Source organism: Hippoglossus hippoglossus, chromosome 20, assembly GCF_009819705.1.
Source record: "Hippoglossus hippoglossus isolate fHipHip1 chromosome 20, fHipHip1.pri, whole genome shotgun sequence".
Taxonomy (NCBI): Eukaryota; Metazoa; Chordata; class Actinopteri; order Pleuronectiformes; family Pleuronectidae; genus Hippoglossus; species Hippoglossus hippoglossus.
The window spans coordinates 11,738,894-11,759,032 of NC_047170.1; the positions used below are offsets into that span (position 1 = coordinate 11,738,894).

General features: G+C 43.6%; 1 protein-coding gene across 2 annotated transcripts in view; it reads right to left on the minus strand.

The window, feature by feature from the left end:
• prex2 (phosphatidylinositol-3,4,5-trisphosphate-dependent Rac exchange factor 2) overlaps nucleotides 1–20,139 on the minus strand; it is an 88,636-nt gene that overhangs the window by 5,800 nt on the left and 62,697 nt on the right. For both annotated transcript variants that reach the window (XM_034572551.1, XM_034572552.1), the window contains 9 exons: nucleotides 18,190–18,318; nucleotides 17,165–17,206; nucleotides 16,470–16,567; nucleotides 16,199–16,345; nucleotides 13,567–13,669; nucleotides 13,271–13,414; nucleotides 13,071–13,185; nucleotides 3,668–3,734; nucleotides 2,709–2,899 (listed from right to left, as the gene is read on the minus strand). In XM_034572551.1, coding sequence (XP_034428442.1) covers nucleotides 2,709–2,899; nucleotides 3,668–3,734; nucleotides 13,071–13,185; nucleotides 13,271–13,414; nucleotides 13,567–13,669; nucleotides 16,199–16,345; nucleotides 16,470–16,567; nucleotides 17,165–17,206; nucleotides 18,190–18,318 — 1,036 coding nt within the window. The remainder of the gene's footprint in view (nucleotides 1–2,708; nucleotides 2,900–3,667; nucleotides 3,735–13,070; nucleotides 13,186–13,270; nucleotides 13,415–13,566; nucleotides 13,670–16,198; nucleotides 16,346–16,469; nucleotides 16,568–17,164; nucleotides 17,207–18,189; nucleotides 18,319–20,139) is intronic.

The following is a 20,139-nucleotide window of genomic DNA, read 5'->3' on the forward strand; positions in this document are numbered from 1 at the left end:
TCTGGGCTTGATGAATCTCTGGCAGAATTCAGTACAACTATATTGAATCTTCCCCCGACCCCCCCCCCCCCCGACCCCCCCGCAGCCCCGGGCAAATTGTTTTGCTCCTCTTGACACCTTGTCATCAGCATCACATTCCGCCTGCTTCACCTTCGCTCATCTCCGCACTAATGAATCATTTCATTTGCCACTGAGATGTCACTCACACGCAGCGTCAGGAGCATAACAAACCTCGGGTTCATCAGCAGAGGAAGAGGTTTTAACCTCGCCGTGGTCTTTCTGCACCTGAGGAGACGTCACAGTTTCCTGATCAACGTGATTGATTCGTTCTTGTTGCGGGCGAGAGGGAAGCGAGCAAGGACAAGTCGGCACTTCTCCTGTGACGGAGGTGATATACTGTCACTGCCATGAAGTTGCGACGGGTGCAAAATGAGAGTTGACATGACTCTGTGATTCAGACTTTGTAGGCCGGCAGATTCACAGGTACACTGTCTCTGACCTTGCTTGTCACACACACACACACATATATAGGCTGACCTATCTATGGTAACATGCTGTACTAGTATATTGATCCAGGGCCTCTTCACTGCAAATTGAACTGTCCAAAGTTCCCACTCTTCAAGGGTCCCTTTCATTAAGTAACATTGCCTTTCTGCTGCTAGGAAATCTGAGCTGTTCCGTTTTCTCGTTGTTACGTTTCTCAACTGAACAAATCTTTTTTTTTTTCAGTCAGCAGATGTTCACAATGGACAAACTGCTCCCACAGGCCATTAGTCAATCAGATCCAGATTTAAATGTCCCCTTGAGGTCCAGATGAATAACTTATACATGATTCAATGAAAGTAAATATGTCAACAATCCCCGCCAGTTTGTTCCAACAAAAAATGGTGCAAAAGACGTCCTTTCACAGTCCACCCCAAAATATTTTAATCACCCATTTTTTTTAGCCTTCCACACTGATGAAAGGGGGGGGGGGGGGGTAACCCACAGAGGATCTTTAAATATCTCTTCAGCTGGAGCAGGATGAAGGAGCTGCACAAAATCTGTGTGAGTGTGTGTGTGTGTGTGTTTCCCTTTTCATTAGGGTTGGCGAGATAGTATTTATATATTATATATTCATATCCATCTGTTTTATGTCATTCCAGCACATTTACACTGCGTCTCTCCAGAGCTGAGTCCTTACTTATAAAGTCCAGACTTATTAAAGAGGAGAAACAAGAGTGAAAAACACAGAGAAAGGGAAAGAATGACCGGGAAGAGAATAAGAAGAGGGGATGAGTGAGGGGAAAAAATATTGGAAGAAACAAGTAAAAAAGTAAGTCAATTGAAGCCTTGGGTTGAGGATAAGGCTTCTGATCTGTTTGCTTCCTCTGCTTTTGTTTTTGTTTTTGTTTTTCTGACCGACGATGAACTCCTCGATTTTTCTTCCTAATAGTTGTTGGTGAAAATGATGGACAGAAAATAAAATCTGGGGAAGAGGGGAGTCGCAGAGTATTGTAAACTGTTGATGCCCCCAAAGCATCACGCTTTCACTGTTATTAAAACCAAATCGTCCATCAAGCCAACAAATCCAATCAATACTGCCTGAGGAGGCTGCCACACTGATAATGTAATTTAATCTACTGGCTTGGTTTCATAGGTTTCTGCTTTAGACCAGATTTAGCTTGTGTGCTCCACATTTACATGAGAAATACATATTTAACATACGTACGTTTTTGGAGCGGACATCAAAGTATTTCTAACTCACCCTCCTTTGATATTGAATCCTATAGCCCACCATCCTACAGCCTCGGAGGGTAATACAGTGTTTAAGAAGTAAGTTCACAAATAATCCTGAATATTTCAGGCCCTGTCACTTGCTATGACACGGTACACTTAGCCTGCCCATCTGGATGAGTAGTGGCTGGTGTGTATAATTGCACAGACACACACACACTAGCTGTGTGTGTTAATAAAGTCGCAGCAGTCCTCGCAGAGACAGGAACTTTCTATTAGAGCTCAGACAACCACCCAGCTCCATCCGTGTCACTTCATCAAGCCATCAGTCACATCCAGCAAACTTAAGAGAGTGTGCGTGCGTGGCTGTGTGTGTGACTGAGACAAAAAGATGTGGAAACTGTCATGGGGTAAAGAAAGAGGGTATCAGAGTAATGGGTGGGTGGAAGGAAAAAGAGCAGAGTGAGAGATGAGGGATGAGCGCTGACAAACGATCAGGATATTTTGATCCTCATGCATTGATGAATTGTGCCATCAGCAGCAGGTGAATTAGTCGGCCATTTATAGAATTCGATGAGAAAGGAAGTAATTGACCTGTCTCCTTCCTGGGTAAAGTGCTATGCCTATTTAAAAGTCCCTAATCTGGTCCGAGAGAAACAATGGGCCCTATTAACTAGAATATCCTGCTGTTAATTAATGCAGAGAATGTGTATTAATAGATAATCCCCACAGTGCAAGAGAGCAGGGCTACGGAGAGTTTATGAAATTGAGTGCTAGACAGAGGATAAAGGAAGGAGCAGAGAACCAGGGAGAAACTGCGGTAAAAGTGGTAAAGGTGAGAAGTGTGTCAGTGCGAGGGAGACGCAAAGAGAAAGGAAAACGGCGGAAAGTTGTCAGAGGGGAGAAAATGATAAGCAGGAACATATAATTTAACTGGAGGCGGCTCGTACAGCACTGGCAGACATGCACAGCGTACGTGCCCACACACTCACCGATGAACGCCGCTGTTGCACATCACAATGTGTGTGGCTCCGAGACGAGAGCAGAGCTCGGAGGCCACAGTGAGCAGCCCCACTCCGGAAGCGCCGCAGGCGGTGTACTGACAGGCGGCGGTGCGGCGACAGCTGATAAAACTCTCCATCAGGCGGTAGAGCTCCTCCAGAGCATTGAGGGGACGCATCAACTGGGCAGAGACAGAGGGACGGAGGTCAGAGCAGGGAAGAATAACACTGTCAGACTGTTTGGGGAGCAAAGTGGTGCATGAAAAGAATAGATCTACAGATATCTACATTCAAAATGTGCAATGTGGTGTCCACAGGAAAAAAAGAACATACTGCTGCATAGACTGGATATAAAGATGGAGGACATGACAAGTCCACAAGATCGTCCCCTAGTGGCTGGCTGGGATAGAGGTCATAAAGACTGCCTCCTCCATGTTATCAGATGGGACATGGACACCTTTTGTCAAAGATGGTTTCTGTGATTTTGGTTCTGTTTTAATTAATTATTTGATGCTTTAAAAAACGGAATAATGTCATGATTGGCAGCTGAGGCTGAATCGTGATTGGTCGGTGGCATATATTAGCAGAACCTTGATACCATGGCTCCACCCCCTGATTGCTACAGCACAGACTCTGGCTCCGAATAACATCAAAAAACACAAGACGGCAGCATCATCCGTCTTTCCCACGAGACGCAGCGTCATCTCTATATGCAGTCTATGGTTGCTGGTAGTAATTACACATTATATTAGATAATTACATGTAGGCTTGGGGGTGTATTTTTGATTGTGCATTCAAACTGTTTCAGCCAATGCCCCCGCTGGATATCACATGTGTGTTTAACGACTGCCTTTCTGTGTCAAGCGTTTCCACATTGCAGCAATAAGATCAAATCCAGTTCTTTCCATTATGTCATGCAGCATGAAGTGGTGTGATTGTGTTGCTCTCACCTTATCGATGAGGGCAGCTTTGGGTGCAGCGCTGGGTGGCATGTTGGACTGATCCAGGTAGAAAGCCCTGAAGGAGAGATTACATTTCAGATACGGCACAACTCCAACTGGGTATTTGCAGTAGGAGAAACAACTGTGTCTGCAGAGTAGGGACATACTGTAGTAGACATATTTAACATTCACTCAGTTTTTTTTTATATTTAGAAGCTTCACTGCTTGAAAAGATTATACAGTGGCCTTCTTCTTTATGCACCATTGGGTCATCAGGAGCACTGACTACCTTTCAGGGAAAAGTAGGCCACCTGCTCATTATGGCTGACTCTGACTCTCAATCATGAGAGTAACTTGGGCCCAGCTCAGCAGAAACAGACTGAGCATCTCTTATCCCGGGCATCACTCCAAATGCCATTGCCTCATTCATTCATGGAGCACTGTTTGATCCTGTGCTATTCGCCTTTCCAACCACTGGGGGCAGCACTGCACTGGTGTCCCTCGCAGACATAATGGAGAATGTATGCCGCAATGAGTCCATCTGAGGTGGAGTGCTCCCGGTGCAAACTCAGCAGTCTGCGACTCCATCAAATCTCGGTAATCCAGCAGCGCACTCAAAATAGCCACAGTACACCACATTAAACCCAGTGTAATAAAATCACATACTCCATTACTTTCTGCCAGAAGTAGGAAAAACACCCAGTCATATAGTATCTGTAATGACAGAGAGTTGAGGAGCCATTCAGTTGGAGGAGATGCAGAAACAACAGCGTTTGAGGGAAGGAGATTGTTTACAAGAGTCAGTGAAGCAGGACTCATTTATCTGCATTCACTCTGCTATTAAGGTGATTAATCAGGCCAAGGAGGCATTCGTTACCACTGTGCTGTTTCTGCCTGACACAATATTAATGAAATGAATCAATCAGAGCAGAGTCAACACATCCCTGATTCAAGATTTCATAACGATTCTAAATGAGGCGATTTGAAATGAAAAGTCCCAGAGAACACGGTGTCCTCTCCAGAAACCTGCAAACACTGGGAGCGGCGGACGGGTGCTTTTTTTTTTCACTAACGGCTCGTTACCTTTTCACTTTACCTCAGCCACATAAAAACCCGCCGTATGACACACATTCGTTCTGCCCTACAGATGAGGAGCAACCTGTGCATTTTACACCTTCACTTGTCAAACGTCCGTTAATCCCTACAACCCCAGCAAATCATTCTTTAACCTTCCGGTGTGCTCCGCTAAACGAAATGAGCAGAGTTTGCCGAGGGTTCAGATGGAGCTAACAGCCCATGTAATTGCTTCAAGGCGGCCTTCTCATTCAAAAGATGCTCACAATAGACTGAGAGCTTCACAGAGTGCAAACCTCTTCTATTGCTCTCGTAAAAGAGCAGGTAATCTGGGATAATGGCCACAACTGCTGTGCGATCTAAAGAGGAACAGAGCAGTGCTTTTGAAGTATTGACTCTTTAAACTTCTCAGTTTTTGTTGTCTACATTTAAGTTTCTGCAGTAAACACCAGGCCTCCATATTGTGTCTGTGTTTGTGTACCACCTGTGAGTGTGTGTTTGCGGACTGCCACAGTAAATTAAAGTTAGACCCAACAGCCTCAAAACCAAACACCATTCACCTGACAGGTCAAACAAAGAGAGAGTGCAGATTCAGTGAGGCGATAATACGCAGTGTAACACAACAAAACAAAAGAAAGTTTAGAGGAAATGAAAACCTTGTCCTAAACAGTTCCTGTTCTGGCTCATATCGCAGGTTCATGCCCTGTTATCTCTCTTCTCAAACTCCGAATCCACTCTCGCTTGTCCCTCTTTGCTTATTGGTCGACCGCTCAGACTTTTATCTTGAAGGTCTATTGTAGAATCTGACCGAGAGGAGTTGATTTATTTCTAAATACCCGGCTCCACTTCATCTGCCGACATTTGATTATGTTTCAGACTAAATAAAAAGCTCCTCTTCTTGCCCTTGCACACAGAGGCAAGGTCATAATACCCACTGATTATCTCATCCCAAGAGCAGTAGGAGCTGTTCTAAAAATAATGTCAACCGCAGCTCGAGGAACCGGGCTGAATCTCCTGGAGGTCTCAAATGACTAAATAATAGGAGTCAGGCTATAAGTAATGTGCGGTTTAAAGACGACCTGCACTCAATCTTCGGAGCCGACGGTGTTTTGTCAGAGGTTTGGACACCGGGCACCTCAGAAGCCTTCGTTGTGGATGAAAAATGAACTTTTAAGCCCACACACAGTGTGCAAACATATCAAGGGGGAGGTCGAGAGCATATTATATATGAGCTAAATCCACTGGGTGTCTATTATTTCTTCTCACATATACGGCGGCGTTCAGGTTTTAGCCCCTGGAATCTATCACTCCATTGTCATTCAACAAGAAAGTGAAAAATGAAACAATGTTTTGATCACATGTTTTTCAGGGGAAATTTACCCAAATCCAAACTCCAACCTACCACGTGTCAATCAATATGGAACAAAAACACAGGTTGGTGGAGCGGTTTGTGTTCAGGGCTCTGTTCCTCTGTTAAGAGCACTTCTCCTGCTTTGAAATCAAGAAAACCATAAGTAATAGGCCTGTAGCTCCTTCTGCAATAACTAAAACCCCATGACCCCAGGACACACACTCACTCTCTCACACACACACACACACACACACACACACACACACACACACACACACACACACACACAGCCAATAGCTTTTTACAGGAGGCTCTAATGGAGTTTTTGGCGGCAGGCCAGAGACGACCTGCTGGTGTAGCTGGTTTTATTCTCTTGGGCCAAAGAGAATACTTAATTCTTAGTTTCTGCCTCTCTCGTGACAATGGGACAGTCACGGCTCTTTACAGCAATGGTGCATTACTGGTCAGCTACGGCGTCGAAGTCGAAGGATCTGAGGCGCAGATGTTTTCAGCGGACCGGCGAGGGAATGGACACTTTAGCGTGACATCGCCCGTTCAAAAAGTCCAAAACAAACAAAATGATTCCCGGAGCGATAAAAAACATTTAAAATGAACCTCTTCTGTGGATTTGATTTAATACCATACAACCCATAGGGACACCAGTAAAGCGTCTCGGATTTATGGCCTCCAGTGTGAGTGACCCTGCAGAGGTGCATGCTGGTCCAATTAAATTACTCGCGCACACACATGATGAATGACACTCTACCATTATTATTCCTCTGACAAGCTGCTGCAGTGTGTGGCAGAGCTGACTGGGGGGGGGGGGGGGGGGGGGGTAATGAGGGTTTCCAGGAGCCCTCAGTTGCCACATACTGATGCTTCTGCACCGACGCCAGCCAGATACTGTGCATAGTGTGGTGGGAGTCTTTTTTTTTTTATCCCACACTCGTTCCTATTTACACATATGTAAGTGTACACTTACGCAACCCAATATTTATGAGCAGCTATATGTCAAACACAGGTCAACACGGAAGCAAAATCCCCCCAATAGAAGTACATGTGTGACAATGGTACGTTTTCTTGAAGGTTTATGAATTTAAAATGTATAATAAACACAATAAAATGAATTCCTTCACACATATGTTATATTTAAGTTAAAAGCTGCACGGTTGGTTTTCAAAGTCATAAGTGTCAAGACCGGGACACCACCTCAACACCCAGAGCAGATTATTGTTAATGGAGCCTTAGTGTCGGAGCCATTTGAAGACATATTATCACTTAATCAGTGTCACTGAGGACACACATGGAATTATTGCATTTATTACAATGCTGATTGCAATAATGGCCAAATTTACTACATCGACCCTGAACATAAGTAGCTGCAAAGTATCCTTGGCTCCTTTCAATGGTGTTTCTTTCTCCTTGTGCAGAGCTGTCATCGTTATAGCTGCTCAGGAATTGAGTCTAAGAGAAATGATGAATGGATCTGGGTCTCTGGTGGTCGGCCTTTTTGGCTTCACAGACAAGAGGTTCAGTGCACACGAGCTGGAGCAGAACGAGGCCCAACACCTTCCTCAGTGCGCCGGTGAACTGGGGCTCCCTTTGTCGGGGCAAAGACTGTAGCATTTCAATCACTTCCGAAACTGAGAAAGCTCTTTCTGTTAAGGAAAAATATATAAATGACCAAAATCCCATTATTTCCCTTCTGAAGCTCAGATAATATCCATAACCAATTAATATTCCCCAAACAAGCCGTATTTTTCTCTTTCTCAGATTACTTCTCAGGTTACGGACGCAGTCATCCGACAAATCACACTTCTCAAGCTAGATGCACTGCTGTTTTGCTGTTTGAGGATCTATCAGATGAAAGATGTGGGAACTTGTAGTAGCAGCAGCTATTCCTTATTAGTCATCATTACATAGCCCGGCCCCCGGGAGGAAGGGAAATCTCATCAATTACATATAGCAAATCTTTGTGGTGTTGTTTTGATGTCGAGCGCTGTGATGGGATTCATGTTTGTGTGTGTGCTGAACCACTCGGAGCGAGGTCACATCATCTATCGTCTTGTTTCTCCGAGCATTTATTGTGGAGATGTCCTTGGAGATCCAACAGCATGACTTACACTAAACAAAGCTGCCAGGGTGACTTGTATATATGGATGTAACTGCATGTTTGTGTGCGTATTCATCTGTCTCTTTGTGCCGATGCACTTATTACCTGATCAGCTGGGAGCTTTTATCTTTTATGTTGTTGTACATGCCGCTGATTAAAGCAGAACATTTACACTCTGAAACACGAGGTCACGTCTGAGCGAGAGTGAGAGGATCAATCTCTGCTCCAGGAACAGGGCAGCGGAGATAAAGGAAGGAGGGAGAGAGAGAGAGAGAGAGGGAGCTACGGTTGAAACGGACACTCTGACCCTGCAGTAAGCATCAGACATTTGTTTTGCTTAATCTAGACAAACTGCACTGCAGCACTGTGATACTCATTACCCATAACTGCTGCAGAAGCAAACACTGTGAGCACAAATGTGCTGCGTGGTGATGACAGAAGAATGTTAAGCTAACAAAGCACGAAACAACAAATCTGTAAAAGCAACAATATGTAGGAATTGCACAGTGTTATTCATACAAGTTTACTGCTTTAGTCACAAAGCTATCATTACACATTCCTGGTAAGATTGTTTAGAATGTATATTTCCCCAGGCGTCAGGTGTTTAAGGGAGTTTTGAAAATCTGAAAGTCTGAACAAAGGTCCAAGCCAAGATTCATGTCTTGGTTATATTGTTTACATTTGATCCGGTTAGTTTTGGTTTCATGTTGCAATTTTGGCAGCGCACTGAAGACTTTTGTATGACATACAGTACATACGTCACCATCACCTATGTGGGCTGCATATACCTATACTTGACATTGATTGGTTTGTAGATGGGCGTGTGTCTTAGATCGGCGTAACGTAAATTCCATGTCTAGTTTATTTAAATTTATGAACCAGTAGTGTGACTACAAGCAATCCTGTGAGCAGCTTCCGCTTCTTTCTCTTCTTCTCTTCTATCATTTAATGCCGTACCAACTTCCTGAAAGGGCCCGAAAGTTGCAACATTCCCCAAAAATATTATTCACACTACAAACGATCTGAACCCTGATTTGTTCTCACCTCTTTTGGTCGGACTAGATTTTGGTCTATGGTCTAGACCGCGGCCTGAGGCCCATTTCACACCTAATATTTTGGTTCAGACTGAACTGAGAAGTCCGAAGGTCAGGACCAAACGAAGTAGCCCCTTAAGAATCGTGTCCCCATGAGATGTGGAAATCTTCAGTGTGAAACATTTCACCAAAACTCCCAAAAGCAATTCAGAAGCCAGTGCCTGCAGTGAGGCCAATATATTGTCTATCTATGTCTTCCAATGCCCACAGGTTTCTTTTGCATCTGAAACAATATATGGACTGGATCCACGTACAATTCAGCAGCAGACAAACTTTTGTGCATGCTAGACTTTTTCCTCTATTCTTAATGCAGTATGTACCGTGATCCTCGAATCAATAACATGAGAGCATGCGAGGGAAAACCCAATTCCCTCTTGAAACTTACTGTCAATAAGAGCAAAATGAGATGAAACCACAAGCCTGCAATAATCTCCCCCTCTGAATAATACATTTGCAGACTCTGCAGACTGTGCTTCAGCAGCTCTCCACTCCGCCCTCATCGAAAAACCCTCCCCAGCATCCTCTCTTCCTCAACCTATCATCCTCATCCCTCCCCTGGAATCTCCCTCTTTCTTTCCAAGCTGCTCTGGCGCGATCTATATTCCCTTTCAATCACACCCCCTTCTCTACTCTGACTGGGTCCTAATGGAAACGGTGCTCTCTCTGCAGAGTAGGCTCTTTCCTTCCATTTTTTAAGATTCTAACTATTTCTATGCTTTCAAACTTTATCTTATTTTCTGTCGCAGTTTGTAGACCCCAGATTAATTTTAAGAATGTCCCGAGAAATGTGCAGGAACTTTGGGGCGCTTGTCAGGGTTTTATATCTCTTACCTAAATGCACGTCAGCTCAGATGGTTTATCAAAGATTGAAAAAAGTGTGTTCTGGCTCTACACACTGTAGCTGCAAGGACCAGCCACATGCTTGTGATTTGCCCATACGTTTAGGGTTTACGTTAAATTCAAGTGACTTCATCGGGCACTATGTCTTTGCCTGGATCCTTGGCGTGGGTGTGGAAAGCAAAAGCCAGAGTCGGAGAGGCTACAGGGAAATTGTTGTCATTTACATCTCCGAAATAGGATAATATTCATAATGAGTAAAGGTGTCAGTGGAAGAGAAAGACATAGTTCCGGTAGATAAGACAGGCTCCAGGGAATCCACAGAACAAAGAGCAACTTTAATTTAATTGAATGCAAATGAGGATGGCATTTATGATTAAGAAAATGTAAATGTATGCAGTGCAAGCAGAAAATCCAATTTCAATTCCCAAGAACATCAATATCCCAGGACTCCTAAATACATATATGTGGGTCTGAGGTGTAACGGGAGCCTGTTGACGAAATGCAAACGTCTGAGAATCTCAGCCATGCAGTTCATTCAGTTCAGTACTGCGTGTGCTGTGCTGTGTCTGTCTGTCAGGCAGCCTCTGGCTCCGACCCATAAGTGTGGGTTTAACCCAACACTGCTGTGGCCGAGCTCCAAGGATAACGAGGTGCCTGAGGTTGGAACGCAGCGAAGGAGAGAGCGGGGGTGACATCATGGCCTTGCCTGTGGTCAGCCGACAGACACAAGGCAGGAGGCAAAAGACAACTACTGGTAATGTCACATGTACGGCGACCCTGTATTCGCCGACTGTTGAAACCCATCTGGGAATGTTTTCTTTACGTCAGTTGATCCAAGGAAATTCTCTGGGCGGAAGCAAAGAGCATTTTCTGATGCAAGTTTTTTTTGCGAGAGTACACAGGATTATTCCACGAGCACATCAGTGAGCCAGCAGCAATGTTGAATTCTAAGTGCTGCTGGGAGATTTATCTGTATAACCCTACAGCTAAAATCAATAAGTCTATTTTGATAATTTAGCAAATATTTTTTCAAGCAAAAATGCCAATAAATGATTGGTTCCAGCTACTAACATGTGAGAATTTGATACTTTTCCTCTCTCATATACTAGTAAACTGAAAATGTTTTTGGATAAGGTCAAAATATGTAGTTGCAGCTCCATGAAACTCCCCATCAAGCATCAGTGGTGGAAGTATTCGAAACTTTTACATAAAAAAGTAACGACAAACAATTTGGAAATATACTCAAGTTTACTATATACACAGTGGGATTCCTCGAAACTGTCTCGAGAGCTCAAACAGCTGATTGGGTTCAGTCTGAAACAATATGACAGGTTTTTGCTAGGATATGAGATTGAGTATTTGAGAAGAGAGCCATCTCCATCAGTTTCATAAGCACCCATAATGCTCCCCAGATCACCAGCCTGTCAGTTGCCTGCCTGTCAGCATACATCTGCTCCGTGTTACTGCTGGAGCCTCCGCTGACAACTTAGTTAGACTCTCTCTGTACAGGTTAAATTGTAAAGACATGTCCAGTACAAATGCCCAAAACAGCATGGCTGGAATCCAGTAAAGTCATACAGTTTGCACATTACAACACTTTATGCATCTCTCCCTGTGGCATCTTAATTAGAATTGCGACATTTTCGAAACTAGCCAGAAAAGGCCAGTATTGAGCCATTAAAAGGTTGTGGAGTCCCTGAAGATCGTTATCAGAACACAAAGAGACGGAAGTTAAGACCTGATGCACAGAAAGAATTACCGACCAAGTGCAAGCGGTTCCCCGGCTGAGCTTTGGGAAATCTGACAATCACAGAAACAAATTCTCGAGATTCTTTTCCCTCGTCAAGCTAAACACCCCAAACAAATTAAAAAATCTGCAATACCCTTTTAAACTGAGTTCGCTTTGTTGCGGCATGTCCTCACTGATGTGGCAGATGGATGCTCGAGACGTAAATCATTCTATGCCACCCGCACCCCAACGCAGATTGTCCCTAAATAATAAGATGGAAGTTGTTCTGTGAGCTCTGCTCTGTGTTTAATTATCCACACAATCAGCAGCAGATGTTTACTTGAAGCCGACATGTCCACCTGTCACTCTGTGAGGTGTTCGATGAAAGAAACCCTGGCCGGGCTTCAAACACTTTCCATAAGTGTGACTGATTCTTGCTATTGACCGAGATGCCATCGGTCTGTGTCGTTAAATCTTGATATTAGCGGATCGGTTGTTCAAGGGCAACAGAGCCGGGCCTTAACTCAAATGTTAGGACAGACTGAAGTGTCCAATTAGGAGGCTTCAAAAGGATCAGGTATGTGTGTGTGTGTGTGTGTGTGTGTGTGTGTGTGTGTGTGTGTGTAAATCTATCATGCTCTCAGCTTTGTAATCCAAATAGATGTTCAATAGAAGACATTGTGCAAAAGCTGCACTTATTTCTAAGATTTTGTCATGACAAATTCTTAACGTGTCTCTCAAACACACACACACCCACACACACACACACACACACACACACACACACACACACACACACACACACACACACACACACACACACACACACACACTTTTATACAGAGCAGGTTTCAATGTGATTTTCAGTCTCTGGAATCACAAGGTAGCATCTAATGAGAGACGACATTTATATTCAGACGGCGTACTGTACAGGTCTGACACCTCCTCACACATTCGGGAGATTAAGTAAAGCCGAGCCCTTATTTTCAGTCTGTGTTTTCGCATCTCTTTCAGCCTCATTAAATCATCCACCAATCACAGAGGGTTTCTGGTGGGTAGCAATCCAATCGCTGCTCCCCCGGCCTGTGTGTGTCCGCAACCAATCGCAAGACATCACTGCGGCGTTCTTGATTTGCAGTAGATCTTAAAAACGTCTGAATCCGACAGGGCATGTAAGGAATAGCCACATGCATATGTCTCGTGCAACATACCTCAGTCTCTTGTAGTACTGTTTGACCTTATCCAGTGAGGCGGCATTGATCTGGGCCTGGTATTCCTCCACTGAAACATTGTCTCTGTAGTAGTAGCCCTCCATACTCTCCAGTGCTAGAGAGGGATCACACAAAGTCAGTGTATATGCATCAATCTGTGCACTACATGCCCACATGTTCCATAACAATGCTTATTATACCTTGTGTGAAGAGCACAGGGTAGATCTTGATGCCTCCTCCGTTCTTCAGCCTGTGAGGAAGCAGGGAGAAGTAGGATCTCTCCAGGTAGAAGCAAACCTTCAAGGCCTGACGTGTGCCCTCCACCTGGTAGGAAATGGGCATGTCTGCCACAGAAGAAGGGGGAGGAGAGGAGAGGCATGATACAGAGCACATTTTTGAAGGCTTTACTTAAATGTCAGACCTTAGAAGTAGCAATAGGAAGGCTGCAATGAAGCTTTTCAGCTGAAATGTAACCTCAAAAAGTCAGAGGACTTACTGGCCACCAGCGGCTCCCCTTCAAAATGCCGGAAGTAGAATGTGACCTTCTCCAGGTCGATCAGTGCGACCTGAGTGTCCTCCAACATGGCTTGCTCATCCGTCTGAAGAGAGGAACAGAAACATGCAAGAATGAATCCGATGGTTGACGGCGTTTTCAATATTTACATATCTGATAAAGTCTCGGGAGAGGAGACGACTGTGGAAAAAAAACTGTTGTAGAAAGTCCTTTGAATCGGTTGTGGCTGCAGGACAAGATGTTTGAAAATGTAAAAAATCTGTTTGAAATGATTGAGGGTACCAGCCCTCCTCTTGAGACCCCAACCCTTAACCACATTACAATCTTTAACCAAACTGGGAGTCATGTTGCCTCATGGGCAATGTAGTCACCAGGTTTTAATAAAGAAAAAATAATTCTCTTCTCCTCGTGCCCGCATGTGAATTCTGCAGATACTAAGACTTCCCCCCCACAGTCCACAGACATGCAGCTTATCATGCAGTTTAATTGATGACTTTTAATTCCCTGTGTGTCCCTCCTCTTGTCCTCTTGTCTGCTGTGATTGGCTCCTCAAAGAATAAGCTAGATATGGTAGATATAGTCGTTCTTTTGCAACATAAGATGACCCACCCAAAGAGCCCTCATTCAAACCTCCTGAAATGATGTCTGAGTCTTAGTCTTGGTTTTTAAGTGTTTGCGTGTATCCCTGAAGGTGTGAATGCACGTGCACGCGTTTCCTTTCCCAGACAGCATCCTCACACACAAACACATCTGCTCGGGGCCACAGAGATAGCAGCTCAAATATGTTGGATTGTGACACCCTGCGCTCCTCCTCCTCCTCCTCCTCTTCACCCCCTCCACCCCTCCTCTGCCTTCTCTTTCTTCCGCTCTCTATCCTCCACATGCAGACGGACAAACGCAGCAGTGGTGGAAGAGGATTAGGTTCTTTTTCTAAAGACACATTTGAAATGGTGCAACACGTGAATGAGCAGAACCCGCTGCCCTGCCAAGTGACACTTGCTGTGTGTGGGCAAGTTTATCTCAAATGGTGTCACACACACACACACATTCAGTTTACACATAATCACAAACATACAGACACAAACAGTATCCAGTGCTCATGCTGCCTTTAAGATGCCCTAAAAGAGGAGCATGCTGAAATTTCACTGGAATCACCTGCAGGTACTGAATCACGGTTTTGCTCAACAGGGACGCATAAAGGGGAAATGACTTGAGAAAGAAAGGGAACTAGAGACACAGAGATGGAGTGAAAGAGTGAGACAGCGTGGCGGCAGGAAGAGAGAGAAGTGTCAACGATTTCTGGGGACCTGATGTAAGCCGCACACCCCTCTAACTCAAACAACCGGTCATCCAGAATAAACTTTTACTGCACTTCCTGTGTTTCTAATTCCCAGTGAGAGGACACAGAAATAGAAGCTAAATCAAAATGTCTCATTGCTAAACAAAAATCGGTGTGGTTGTTGATGCAAAATGCAGAAAAGAAGCACAAAGGAAATGAGGTGAACCGTCCTTCAGCTGCTCACTTTTAAGTTCTGGTTTCTCAAACTCACTTAAAGGCACTCAACTGAAGGGAAATTATTAATAAACTCTTGAAGGGAGAGGCTAACTAAGGTCACAATGTGTGCTGTGCTCAGCAATCCACAGAGGCTGTTCCTAAAGAACTCCAGTCTGGACCCTGTCTTTCCACTGGACTGGAGAAAAGACCAGTCTGATATCAAATAACCCACTTTTTCAACTTTATAAAAATGAGATGAAATATTGATTATTCACATCAATATACACAACTCAATGGGATTATTTATTTGTATTAGTCATTTTCAAGGGTGCTTTGGAACAGATGAGAATTCTCCAAAACAGACATAGTGTTTTGTATATAATTGTTTAAATTGATGTCTAGGTATATCTGTTACATTATGTTATTTATGTAACTTTTCTTAAATTTATGTTATTTTAAAAATGTGCTCTGTATACCTTTAAATGTTTTTTTAAATGTAATAATCCCCACAACATCCCCAGAAACCCGTTTTCAGTTTAAACAGGATGGTGAAGCCGTTCCTGTGACTTGAGCAACACAGGAGGGAGGATCGGCTGTGGGCTCTGGCTCCTAAAATCAGTGGCACACCTCAACCATTCACACCGCGTCCACACACAGTCACTGCGGGCAGACCGTCTGCTGCACTCAGCACATTTTTGTGAATTTTTTTTGCCTGGTGGTGGCATCTTGATTGATGATCGATTTTTTTTAAATCCAAACTTGTGACTGGTAGATTACGTCTTATTTGCTTAGCTGTAACTCATCATTACACTGACTCAGAGAGCGGAATAAAAATGTTGGATATCGCATAATTCATATCATTTTAGTTTATATAATGAAGAGATACATATGGTTTCATATCTGATAGTTATCATTTAAAGTACTATATGTATAAGATATATACATAGATTCAATGTATTTACAGCTACAATCTGCATGTTTACTGAAAATCTAATTATAGTAATTTGAATGGTCAGTTTAGAAAATATACATTTGTGTATATAGACGGTAACTCCTGTTTGTAGAGTGTCTGTCAAAGCAGATTAACTGAGATCTGGGCGTGAGTGGTCTGGTGCTCACCAAATTGGGGGAGAGGAGGGACTGGAAGTGGAAGAGCAGCCCGGCGCTGGCGATCTGCTCCAGCCAACGGCAGCTGGCTTCCTGAGTCTCCTGTAGGTCCTGGGGGTCCGAGCTGTCCTGGTCCATCTCCCTGCTCACGCTGTGGAACTGCAAGTGGACACAAGAAGGCCAATCAGTGGGCTAAGGTTAAAAAAAAAAATCTAAAAGATAAATAAGGTAAAAGAAGTTTCCTTTTATTCGTAAGGTATTTTTGTACATTTGTGTAATTTACCTGGTTGAGGACGGCCAGTAGATGCTCTGTGAAGGCACACACAGCTGCGACTAGAGACTGACAGAACACCATATCTCGACGCAACTGGATTTCTGAGTCTAACGGGAAACAAAATGATTGAGGTGAAATAAAAACAATGAACGTAACAGATAAGAAAAGAGAAGAGAATATCAAATACACAAAACTGAGGAGCGAAAATCAATAACTGAGGTGTAGGTGTCAAGGTTCAAAGAAAAAAAGTGATAGAGATACGTGTGTGAGTTTGTTATGGTCATTAAAACTGTGAGGTGACAAAAAGTAATGGCTGCTTTTTATTAAATCTGCTGAGTATAAAATATTGTATCAGAAAGAAATGAGAGCAAATGACAGGTTCACCCAAGTGGAAAATAATTGGCTGCCAGAAAATCCCTGAGAAATAGACCTCTCGGAAAAGTTGAATGAGTTGTGAGATTATACAATTATTAACCAATACAACCACTGCCTACCCTTTACTACTTTTTATTATTGCAATTTGTGCTTCTTTGAGGAAGTGTCACGTGATATGTGTTTTCAGGCTTGTAAGTATGGACGGGAATTAAAACCATACGGAGCCAAAACGCTGAGACAAAGATTGTTTTCATTTGAAAACCTATGTTGCCTAAGTCAGTATTACATCCTGTATTTCTGTTTCACTGCAAGAGGGAAGTAAGACAAACCTGTATACTGTAGTAGGACCAAGAGCAGCCTCGTCTTCACCTCTGAAAAGGAAACCAAACAAGTCAGTCCAGTGAGGCGGCGAATGACCTTGTACACAACCACACAACCCAATGAGCCCTTCTCCTCAACTACAATATTAGGACCTGTGCAAGAAAGTCTACCTCTTCAAGTCATAAATAGGGCAATGCTGTATAACTCTTTTGCTCTATCCCAGCTCCGCAGCTGTTTATCTTCACATATCAGGAAAAAAAAGCACACAGCGTCATAAAAACCAGCCAACGGCAAAGATAATAACATAAATCTGCATTTGTTTATAGCCGTATCAGAGGCGCGGAGAGCTTGGCAGGATCCTGTGCTGCATGAAGAGGCCATTATGTGTAGGGAGGTAGGGGGGGGGAATTGGTGTACACAGGCCAAGCTGCGCATTAATATTAACTCTGCTTATTTGTACTCCCTCTGTCGTGACCACCAGCTCACCTTTCCCAGGAGTGTCATGTAGCTGGGATTGGGTCGAGGCTGTGTCTGTACATGCTCACTTGTGGCCGTGCATCTGCATGCACATGCTCTGTTTGTCTGTGTAATCACGCTGCGTGCCAACAAACACAAAAAAAACACACACTGCAATTAAGGATAAATGAGGCTGGACTTCCCATGTTAATTCAAAAAGAATAAGAGGAATCTCACAGTGTAGCTCTGAAGCTGTTTACACTGCTTCTCTGTGGCTCAAATTTATGATTCCCAGGATGGTTTTGGATTTAAAGTTTCAGGAGAGCAGCACGGTTAGTGGACTGAGACTACCTGTACGTGACTGCAGCAGAGGTTATTATTGCATCTAATAAATATGATGAGGGGCACTAGAGAACTGGTCAATTTAATGGGCCTCCCAAGCCAGGTATAACTTTCCAGATAATTTGATTGTGGAGCAAGCTTTAGGTTTCGAACTCTGTGAAAGCAAGAGTGCATTAGGTGTGCATGTGTGTGTGTGTGCATGTGTGCGTTTGTTATAATTCAGGTGGGCGCTGACCTTCAACATATTTCGCGATGGTTTGCGTGAGGGTCTGAACGCTGCTGGGAAGGTTCCAAGGATCCTGCTTGACATGGAGACGCAACTTCTTGGTGCAGTTCACCTTGGGCTCCATCTCCTGCTGAAACTCTGACACACACACACAGACACAAACAAGGAATAAACACAGACCCAGTGATGGGATATGACTGTGTGTGTGTGTGTGTGTGTGTGTGTGTGTGTGTGTGTGTGTGTGTGTGTGTGTGTGTGTGTGTGTGTGTGTGTGTGTGTGTGTGTGTGTGTGTGTGTGTGTGTGTGTGTAAACCCTATTTCACATAGAAAGAAAGTGGATTTATAAAAGAATCTGCTTTGTTCCAAATCCTCCCTTAGTGAGCAACATTTTATTCCACAAAGACAGATTTCATAATTTAATTTGTGTCTCCTTTGTGTTTATTGGTGGATAGCAAACCAACTAGGTGCATACCACCACCTACTGTATCAGTGTGTAATGAAATCATAGTAAAAAGCAATTGGACCTAATAGAAATAAAGAAACACTCTTAATCTCATAATGTCTACGCTCTTCCCTCTCACTCCTCCAGCTCTCTTTTTTCTCCCCATGTCTCCAGTCTGCTTCATTGCCAGATGTTTATTGCCATCATAAAATTCCCATTACTTAGCAAAAGCATTCGAAACTCTTTCAAAGTACAACACACGTAAATTATTTAGAAGATTGATCATTCAGTCAAAAAATGCTATTCACTCAAAAGGCAATCAGGAAAGATAACTGATCCTAATAAATCATTATACTCCTCCGCATCGTACTCAACTGTTTTTCTCCCATAAATCTCTCCTCTTCTTTTTCATCTTTTGTTTTCTTGTCCTCTATCTCTTGCTCCAAATGTGTCTCATTAACATCAAGTTTATTCTCTTTTTCTTTCCATGTCAGCCTCTCTCTTTTATCTATCCGTCTATCTATCTAGTATCTACAGTATCTATCATAGGACAGTCAGACCAGGCCGACCAGGTTTCGATCGCCTACAATCTAATCTCTTTGTCATTGAGTCTTTGCAGGAGCAGAACACGACTGTAAAACTCTGTCAATCGGATGTAGCTTCTTTCAAAACCCGACAGAATGACTTATAACAAAGTTTACTCTGGAGACGAAGAGCAGATCTGCGATACAGCGACGGCTGTTTAACAGCGGCTTAAAGAGTGTGTCTGTGAGTGTGTGTGTGTGTGTGTGTGTGTGTGTGTGTGTGTGTGTGTGTGTGTGTGTGTGTGTGTGCGTGCGTGTGTGTGTCTGAGGGCGACAGAGAGAGTGAGAGATCAGATGCAGGAATGCTCTACTTGTGAGATAATCCCGTTTGCTGTGTTATCAACCGCACACATTAGTGGAGTTAAGATGGATCAGCTCTGATCAAGGCCTTCATATCCCTCCTTGGGGCATTTATGCATACCGACACACACACACGCACACACACACACACACACACACAAATGCACACAAACCACAAGCAGACCTATTTTCAGTTCAAGCAAATCTGCACTCAATTCAGGGAAGTCTGTGTCCCAAATGGGGCGCTGTGTTTGGAGGCTATACTTATGAAAACATGCAGAATAAATGAGTAATCTGCTCTTTAGCTTTTAGCACACTTCATTTTAGAGTAATTCAAGGACAAACAATAACTTTTTTCACAGGTTAAAACAGACCACACTGGTACAAAACGTTCAGTTATCATCCTTGCAAAATCTGGGAACCGTACTTGCACGTCTTGGGAAAAAATAAGGAAGAAAACAATAGTTGCTTTTGAGCATGGTTTTCTTTCTATCTTATCTCCAGAATGGGTTGAGTCATCTGAACCGGTCCACAGATCATGAAAGGCCACAGTGAGCTAGTTTGTATTTGTAGTGGGAAATGATAAGGATAAATTTAGACCCCTCCAGCAGCATTTCCTACATTTTCCTGTGA